The sequence below is a fragment of the Pseudorasbora parva genome, chromosome 4 (assembly GCF_024679245.1).
Source record: "Pseudorasbora parva isolate DD20220531a chromosome 4, ASM2467924v1, whole genome shotgun sequence".
NCBI lineage: Eukaryota > Metazoa > Chordata > Actinopteri > Cypriniformes > Gobionidae > Pseudorasbora > Pseudorasbora parva.
This window is the reverse complement of record NC_090175.1, coordinates 57,798,682-57,808,681: the sequence shown is the minus strand read 5'-3', so window position 1 is coordinate 57,808,681 and position 10,000 is coordinate 57,798,682. Positions and strand designations below refer to the sequence as shown.

At 40.5% G+C, this 10,000-nt stretch overlaps 1 protein-coding gene across 1 annotated transcript in view; it reads right to left on the bottom strand.

Moving 5' to 3' along the window:
* The window catches only part of ercc5 (excision repair cross-complementation group 5), a 25,262-nt gene that overhangs the window by 7,436 nt on the left and 7,826 nt on the right, over positions 1–10,000 (bottom strand). The window contains exons 8-10 of the mRNA XM_067442306.1: positions 5,023–5,221; positions 2,730–3,440; positions 589–785 (exon numbers count right to left, since the gene is read on the bottom strand). Of these exons, the coding sequence (XP_067298407.1) occupies positions 589–785; positions 2,730–3,440; positions 5,023–5,221 (1,107 nt within the window). The remainder of the gene's footprint in view (positions 1–588; positions 786–2,729; positions 3,441–5,022; positions 5,222–10,000) is intronic.

Here is a 10,000-nt window from a genome sequence, read left to right as displayed (position 1 = left end):
AAACAGTGTTCAAAGGTAAAATAACCTGCATCCCTTAATTAATAAACTTTATTTAACCTCTTAATCCTCGCCCCTTTTTTTGATAATTTAAACAATCATTTTACCCCCAAACTCCATTTTTTCAAAACGGTTATGACTCAGCGAATTGATTCATGATTCGGATCGCCAATGTCTCGTGATTTCAGCAGTTTGACACGCGATCCGAATCATGAATCGATTCGCTGACTCATAACCGTTTGAATCTTTATTTGAGGATTGAACACAAACGCGGAAGAGAAGCCAATGCTGAATAAAGTCGTAGTTTTTGTTATTTTTGGACCCAAATGTATTTTGGATGCTTCAAGAGACTCTAATTAACCCACTGATGTCTCATATGGACTACTGTGATGATGTTTTTATTCCCTTTCTGGACATGGACAGTATAGTGTGCATACACTTGCATACGCTCTCTGACTAAATATAAAATATCTTAAACTGTGTGTGAAGATGAACGGAGGTCTTACAGGTGTGGAGCGACGTTAGGGGGAGGAGTTAATGACTGACATTTCATCTTTGGGTGAATTAACCCTTTAATGCTGTGAGATGTACCGTGTCGATGTGATCCCACTCGCTAGCGGCCGCAGGAGCTTCATCACTCTTATCTGAGCTCTGTAAGCCGGACTCTTCCTCTCTGCTCTCCTCCTCCTCCTCATCCGTCTCTTCTGAGGGGCTTTTATCGGCTGCTTTATCGTGCGCCTGCTGTGCTTCAGGCGGTTCCTCCACATCTGACACCTCGATGAAACTCTCTGCAGAGACCAAAGTAACACTCAAACCACTCCAGTGAAAACATCCTTCAGGAGCTGATGAACACTCATCATACAAATGCCAACGTAAATAAATCATTTTAAAATTAAAACAATCAAAATAAAATGCATACCAAAAACGAATGAAATCAGAAATGTAATTTAATATTATAAAATAAAAACAATCAAAATGAATCACTTGAAAATAAGAAATCGAGTCAAAAAAGTCAAATTAAAATAAATCATTTTAAAATAAAAACAATAAATATCAAAATCACAAAATTTAACTAAATCATTCTAAAATCAATATAAATAAAAGTAAAATAATTTTAAATAAAATAATGTTAAAAATGTTTAAAATAAAACAAAAATACAATAAAAAAGTTAAAATAATTTAAAAATAAAAATGTTAAAATATTTTTAAAATAAAATAAAAATGTTTAAAATAATTTTAAAATAAAAAATGTTTAAAAGAAATTTGACATGAAATGTTCAATTTTTTTAGATAAAATAAAATATTGTAAATAGGGCCGGGACTTTAACGCGTTAATTAAGATTAATTAATTACGTGACTTTAACGCGTTAATTAATTACGCAAAAAAATAAAAAATGTAACCACATTTATTTTTGCACCGCGGAACGTTTTTCAATGAATCAGTTTCGACGGACCGATTATACTGGAACACCAACTAGCGCGACAACTACAACAACAAACCATGGGTGCGTCTCAATCCGCTCCCTAGTTCAGTAGTCAGGGCACTAATCAGGGAGTCAGTCCATTGACTTATGTCTTGATCAGTGCCCTGACTAGGGAACTAGGGAGCTGATTGAGACGCAGGGCATGCGTGAACATGAACGAAGAAGCTGATGAGACTGCTTTGCTTGGCCCCGTGGATGGGAAATTTTGTTTTAAAAAACGAAAGAATGGAAGCGTCGTCAAGAGCATGGTAGTGTGCAAGCTATACAACAAGGAGTTAGCGTATCACCGCAGCACATCGAGCCTCAAATATCACAAATATGCTTTTGGTTAACTTAATGGCAAACATTGCACTGGTCTGCTGGACTGAAATAAATAAACAATATTTTGTTGATTAAGCTTATGTTTTCAGTCATTATTCAATGGTATACTAAAAATACATGTGAAAAATTACTTATCATTGTTCTCAGGTCAAATATTTATATGCGATTAAAATGCGATTAATTTCGATTAATTAATTACAAAGCCTCTAATTAATTAGATTAATTTTTTTAATCGAGTCCCGGCCCTAATTGTAAACAATTTTAATTTATAAAATAAAATAAAATTATAAAAATAAAATAAAGTTAAAATCATTTAAAAATAAAATAAAAAGTTAAAATAATTTTAAAATGTTAAAAATGTTAAATTTTTTTAATAAAAAAAATCAAATAAGTCTGCTTTACAGCTCATATTTGATGACTGATGCTGTTATTTTCCTGTTCTTGCTTTAAACCATCTGTGTGTGTGTTTCTCTGCGTGTGTGTGTGTGTGTCAGTGTCTCTCTGTGTGTGCCTGTCTCTGTGTTTGTGTGCGTACGTGTGTCTTTGTGTGTTTGTCTGTGTGTGTGTGTCTCTGTGTGTGTTCTTGCTTTAAACAATTTGTGTGTGTGTGTCTGTGTTTCTGTGTCTCTGTGTGTGTGCCTTTGTCTCTGTGTGTGTGTGTCGGTGTGTGTGTATGTGTCTCTGTGTGTGTATGTGTCTCTGTGTGTGTATGTGTCTCTGTGTGTGTATGTGTCTCTGTGTGTGTATGTGTCTCTGTGTGTGTGTGCGTCTGTGTGTGTGTGTGCGTCTGTGTCTCTGTGTGTGTATGCGTCTTTGTCTGTGTCTCTGTGTGTGTCTCTGTGTGTTTGTCTGTTTGTGTATCTATCTTTCTGTGTGTGTTCTTGCTTTAACCAATCTGTGTGTGTGTGTGTGTGTGTGTGTGTGTACCTTCAGAGCTGCTTTCCTCGTCCCTCTGGGGTTTGTTGTCTTGTGTTCGGTGTGTGTGATCAGAAGCGCTCGTGTGTGTGTGTGTCAGATGTGTCTGTACTGCAGCGGTGTGTGTTAGAGGCGTGGTGAGGGCCTTCGATTCTGAAGACTCGTCCTGTGAGGAAACGCTCAGGATCGCTCCAGCTTCGGGCTCGTCCTCCGAGCTGCTCGTCATGACGTAGGTCCTGTGTTTGAGGCCCGGCGAATCCATCACAGAGCTCCGGATGGCCTGTGGAGTCCGGGGTGAAGCGCCTCCATCTTCCTCCTCAGAGCTGAGGTCCATCACGGAGCTCCGGATGGCCTGTAGAGTCCGAGGTGAAGCGCCTCCATCTCCATCTGGAGCTCCAGTCATCCCTCTGTTTTTCTCCTCAGAGCTAATATCCATCATGGAGCTCCGGATGGCCTGTAGAGTCCGGGGTGAAGCGCCTCCTTCTTCCTCCTCAGAGCTGAGGTCCATCATGGCGCTCTGGATGGCCTGAAGTGTGCGAGGAGAGGCCGGCTTATCCTCCTCTTTATTACAGGAGGAGGAAGCCTTGATCTCCTCTTCCTCTGCTACGGGCCGCCACAGGGGCTCCGGCTGTCCTTTAGGCCTCCCTGTGCGCTCCCATGGGCAGCTGGAGCTCAGCGCTGGAGCCGACTGACTCTCCGGAGCGCTGGCTTTCTTCTGAGACCCTGAACAAAACAACAGGTTTATTTTGCTGTATTTTAATAGGACACTAGATTTAGATTAGCACGAATTAGCATGTTTTAGCATTAAATAGCATGTTTACTAACATGTTTTATAACATTAACATTAATTAGCATGTTGCTAACATAAATTAACATTTTTTAACCTGTTACTAACATTAATTACAAGTAGTTAGCATTAATTAGCATGTTGCTAACATAAATTAGCATTTTTTAACCTGTTACTAACATTAATTAGCATGTAGTTAACATTAGTTAGCATGTTGTTAATATAAATTTTGATTTTTAACCTGTTACTAACATTAATTACACGTAGTAAACATTAAATAGCATGTTTGCTAACATAGATTTGTTATATGTAGTTAACATTAATTCGCATTTTGGTAACAAATTGGAATTTTTTAACCTGTTACTAACATTAATTAACATGTAGCTAACATAAATTAGCATGTTTAGCCAGTTACTAGCATTAATTAGCATTTAGTTAGCATTCATTAGCATGTTACATGAATTAACATTTTGCCAACATTTTTAACACATTGCTGCCATGATTTAACATTTGTTGTTAACATTAATTACATGTAGTTAGCATTAATTAACATGTTGCTAACATAAATTAGCATTTTAAACCCGTTACCAACATTAATTAATATTTAGTTCCCGTTAATTAGCATGTTGCTAACATGTTTTAGCATGTGTATGCTGCTAAAAGCCACAGATCTGCACTAAAGGCTCTGATAGAGTGTTTGTCCAGACCTTTAATGAGGATGTAGTGGGATGACGAGGCCGCTGATCTTCATGTTGTAGCATTAATTAGCATGTTGTTAACATGACTTAACATGTTGCTAACATTATTTGGCATTTGGTTAACGTGAAATAGCTTTTTTTAGGATGCTGTTAACATGAATAAACATTTTTCTTGCATGATTTAACATTTCGCTAACGCAAATTAACATGTTTCTAGCATTTTGTTAGCTTGAATTAACACATTGCTAACATTAATTATCATGTTGTTAACGTAAATTATCATGTTGCTAGCATGAATTAGAATTTTGCTAGCATTAATTAATATTTTGCTACCACGTTTTCCTAACATAATTTAACATGTTTGCTAACATGATTTAGCATTTGTTAGCACAAATTAGCATATTGTAGCATGAATTACCATATTTGCGAACATTAATAAAAATGTTTTGCTAACATGTTTTAGCATTTGGTAGCATGATTTAACATGTGGTAAATGCAAATTAGCATGTTGTTAACATGTTTTAGCATTTGTCTGCTGCTCGTTAATGAGGATGTAGTGGGAAGAGTCCTCGTTAACACAAATTAACATATTTCTAGCATTTTGAATTAGCATGTTGCTAACATTATTTAGCATTTTGTTAGCATTAATTCATATTTTGCAAAAACGTTTTCCTAAAATAATTTAACATGCTGTTAACATCATTTAACATTTGTTAACACAAATTAGCATGTTTTAACATGAATTAATAGCATGTTTGCTAACTTGAATTAGCATTTGTTGCTAACATGTTTTAGCTTGTGTATGCCGCTTTCTCCAGACCTTTAATGAGGATGTAGTGTGACGAGTCCTCGGACACGAGGCGGCGGATCTCCGTGTGCTGAGATGGGTCTCCGAGCGTCGGCTCCGCTCCTCCAGAGCCGCGGCGGTTCATCTCCTGCTGCACTCCCTCCAAACGCTGGTTTAACCTGTTCCTCTGCAGAAGACCAGCCAGCTGATACTGAGAGAACTCGCCTGACCGCTGAGAGAGAGAGAGAGAGAGAGAGAGAGAGAGAGAGAGAGAGAGAGAGAGAGAGAGAGAGAGAGAGAGAGAGAGAGAGAGCGAGAGCGAGAGCGAGAGCGAGAGCGAGAGCGAGAGCGAGAGCGGAGAGCGAGAGCGAGAGCGAGAGCGAGAGCGAGAGCGAGAGCGAGAGCGAGAGCGAGAGCGAGAGCGAGAGCGAGAGCGAGAGAGAGAGCGAGAGAGAGAGAGAGAGAGAGAGAGAGAGAGAGAGAGAGAGAGAGAGAGAGAGAGAGAGAGAGAGCGAGAGCGAGAGCGAGAGAGAGAGAGAGAGAGAGAGAGAGGAGAGAGAGAGAGAGAGAGAGAGAGAGAGAGAGCGAGAGCGAGAGAGAGAGAGAGAGAGAGAGAGAGAGAGAGAGAGAGAGAGAGAGAGAGCGAGAGAGCGAGAGAGAGAGAGAGAGAGAGAGAGAGAGAGAGAGAGAGAGAGAGAGAGAGCGAGAGCGAGAGCGAGAGAGAGTAAATGTCAAATCGGCTTTCTTCCAAAATGTCGCACATCTGACCATATTTTTACACTACAAACACTAATTGATAAATACGTACACCAAAACAAAGGACAAATTTTTGCTTGTTTCGTTGATTTCAAGAAAGCATTCGATTCAATCTGGCCACACAGGATTATACCTAAAACTTATTGACAGTGGAATAGGGGATGATTTGATCAGATCAATGTACACGGCCAGCCAATGCGCTGTTAAAATCGGAAACAAAAGGACAGAATTCTTCCCCCAGGGGCGTGGCGTGAGACAGGGCTGCAGCTTAAGCCCCACCCTCTTCAACATCTACATCAACCAATTGGCCAACATATTAGAAGATGCTCCCATTCAAGGTCTCACGCTACACGACACAGACATTAAGTGTCTTCTCTATGCAGATGACCTGGTTCTCCTGTCGCCCACTAAAGAGGGGCTTCAGGACAGCCTGGATCTGCTGGAGGATTACTGTCAGTCCTGGGCCCTGACCGTTAACCTCCAGAAAACTAGAGTCATGATGTTCCAAAAGCGCTCCAGATCCCAGGAACCAACACACACGTTCACACTGTCACACAGAACCATTGAGACCACCAAAGCATACACTTACCTCGGCCTCAAAATAACTCCAACGGGTAACTTTACTCTGGCTGTGAATGAACTCAAGGAGAAAGCTCAACGGGCTTTCTATGCCATAAAAAGAACCATTAAATTCGACATCCCAATCCAAATTTGGCTCAAACTCTTCAAATCTATAATTGAACCAATTGTTTTATATGGCAGTGAAGTGTGGGGTCCTTCTATAAAATTTGATTTCTTAAATTGGGAAAAACATCCGACTGAAATTCTACATTTAGATTTCTGTAAAAGAATCCTCAAAGTCCAAAGAAAGACGCCAAACAACGGATGCAGGGCAGAATTAGGCCAATACCCTCTCCTTCTAAACATCCAAAAAAGAGCCATCAAATTCTGGAAACACCTGAAAACAAGTGACCCCAACACATACCATTACAAAGCCCTGAAACACCAAGAGCTGAGCGTGACGAGGAGTCCCCTGTGTCAGCTGGTGCTGAGACTGACTGAGCTCACACACACAGAGATCAGCCGGCCTCAGGACACACACACACTCGCACACATTCGGCCCTCAAAAATTATGATCACAGAACAAGAAAAGTACATCACCCATTGGACACACACCATTCAAAACCAGCACAAACTGGAATGTTATTCGGCCCTAAATCGAGAATACAGCGTAGCGCAGTACCTGAGCTCAGTGAGGGACGTGAGCCTCAGGAAAACCCTGACGATGTACAGACTCAGCGAGCACAGTCTGGCCATAGAGACGGGCCGGCGCAGACAGACCTGGCTCTCCCGTGAGGACAGACTCTGCTCGCACTGCATTCTGGGAGTGACAGAGACCGAGCTGCACTTCCTCACAGAATGCACAAAATACAAAAATATTAGAGATCATTATTACCCCCAAATTAATAAAATATTCCCCCATTTCAGCACCTGTAGCCCAACCCAAAAACTGAGCTACATTCTTGGTGAAGAAGCCAAATGCTCAAATATAGCTGCAAGATTTGTATCCTCTTGCCATCTCCTGAGGGACGAGCAAACACACAGCCCAAAAACACACACTCTCTCACAGCCAATACACACTCCCTTTAGACCTGCACCCATGTATATAGTGTATATATGTTCAGCCTTTACATGTTTTCTATATTAAAATTAGCTTGATTTTCTTATCATAAATCTTTATTTATTTTACTATTCATATTTTGTTGTTTTTATTATTAATTTATTTTACTCTGAATTTTGTGTTGTTTTTATTATTAATTTATTTTATTATTAACTTATTTTATTATTAATATTTTGTTAAGTTTTTTATGATCAGTTGTTACAAATCACTTTATGTTGTCTTAATGCTTTGGCAATGCAAAATGTATGTTTTTGTCATGCCAATAAAGCTTCTTGAATTGAATTGAATTGAATTGAGAGAGAGAGAGAGAGCGAGAGAGAGAGAGAGAGAGAGAGAGAGAGAGAGAGAGAGAGAGAGAGAGAGAGAGAGAGCGCGAGCGAGCGAGCAGGCGTTCAGGAGAGAGCATGAGCAGTAGACTGTATTATGCTGCATTCACACTGGACGCGAATTACGCAAATAAATCACGCTATTCGCGCGAATTTCAGACTGCATGATTTTCAAACTCGTCGGGTCACTGCTCTTTTCACACTGCATGACTATCTGCGGTATCATTCAGTCTCTGACCGATGGTTTGACGACAGAGGAGCTCGCACTGCATTAAGCCTAGTTCACACTGCCCGATTTTTGCCCCGATTTTGAGTCGCCGACAGGTTTTGTGAAATCGCCGACAAATGCCCGAGATCACAGGCAAATCGGTGCTCGTGCACGCGAGTGACAATCACGCAGTATGAATGATCAAAGACGCGATCAGAGAGAATCGCCGACGAGTCGCCGACGCCGGTGAGATATTTGGCAGCTAATTATCTGGAGCTGTCGGCGATTCAAACTCCTGCTGTGTGAACTGCGTCCTGACTGAAAATTACACCGACAGCCAATGAGAGAGTGAGATACAGGGCAGCAGGAGGTTCAGGGAGGAGTTATAAAGCAGAATTTCAGTATTTTAATAGATATATTTACGATTCTATCAAACAGAAACAAAGGCCAAACATTTGCACATCCAGCCACAGCAGCAGCACATTAAATAATTATTTATTTACCTCAAACTGTCTTTGCAGAACACCATCCTTGCTCCCTCTGTCTCTCCAACAATTTCTTCCGCCATAATCTTTTTTCTTTTTCTCCACAAATCAGCGCACATACAATTTGAAGCAAACTATGTGCAGTTTATCATTTTTAATAACAATTCCAAGTCTTGCGCGAGAACTCCGGTCTGACCATAGACGGGTCTGACGCACGTGTGATCTCGCGTTGTTTACTTGTCACATCGCACGTGTGTTTGGGAAACGTAGTTTGCACACCGGAGAGCGAGAGAGTTGTCGGCGATTCTTCCTCTTGTTCAGTCATGCAGTGTGAACTCCTCTGTCGTCAAACCATCGTGCAGTGTGAACACAGCAGTGACTGAATGATACCCCAGATAGTCATGCAGTGTGAATAGAGCAGTGACCCGACGAGTTTGAAAATCGTGCAGTCTGAACTAGGCTTTACTGAACAAGAGGAAGAATCGCCGACAACTCTCTCTCTCTCCGGTGCGCAAACTACGCTTCCCAGACACACGTGTGATGAGACGAGTAAACAGCGCGAGATCACACGTGCGTCAGACCGGAGTTCTCGCGCAAGACTTTGAATTGTTATTAAAAATGATAAACTGCACAAAGTTTGCTTCAAATTGTATGTGCGCTGATTTGTGGAGAAAAAGAAAAAACTATGGCGGAAGAAATTGTTGGAGAGACAGAGGGAGCCAGGATTGTGTTCTGCAAAGAGAGTTTGAGGTAAATAAATCATTTTGTAATGAGCTGCGGCTGTGGCTGGATGTGCAAATGTTTGGCCTTTGTTTCTGTTTGATAGAATTGTAAATATATCTATTAAAATACTGATATTCTGCTCTATAACTCCTCCCTGAACGCCCCGCTGCCCTGCATCTCACTCTCTCATTGGCTGTCGGTCATCGCCGATGTGATTTTCAGTCAGAACTCGTTTCACACAGCAGGAGTTTCAATCGCCGACAGCTCCAGATAATTAGCTGCCAAATATCTCACCGGCGTCGGCGACTCGTCGGCGATTTTCTCTGATCGCGTCTTTGATCATTCACACTGTGTGACTGTCACTCGCGTGCACGAGCACCGATTTGCCGATGATCTCGGGCATTTGTCGGCGATTTCACAAAACCTGTCGGGGACTCAAAATCGGGCAGTGTGAACCAGTGTTGGGGAAGTCTCTCTAAAAAAGTAATGAATTACTAGTTACTAATTACATCTTCAATAGTGTAACTAGATTACTGTACAAATTACTCTCGCCAAAAAGTATTTAATTACTAATTACTTTTTAATTACTTTCTAAATCCTCGAGTTCAGCGATTCAAGGTTAGACATGAAACGGCTGTTTGAATTAATTCAAATAAATAAAATAAAACTACATAAATTACTCTTATTAACTTACCAAAGTATTACAAATATGAGAAGGAGACATTAAAACATGCATTTTAAAGTTAGACTTTAAATGTTGATGTTAAGTCCACTATTGAATTATGTATAATTATATTTAGTATTTAGTTCAATTACATCAGAAGTAACTAAT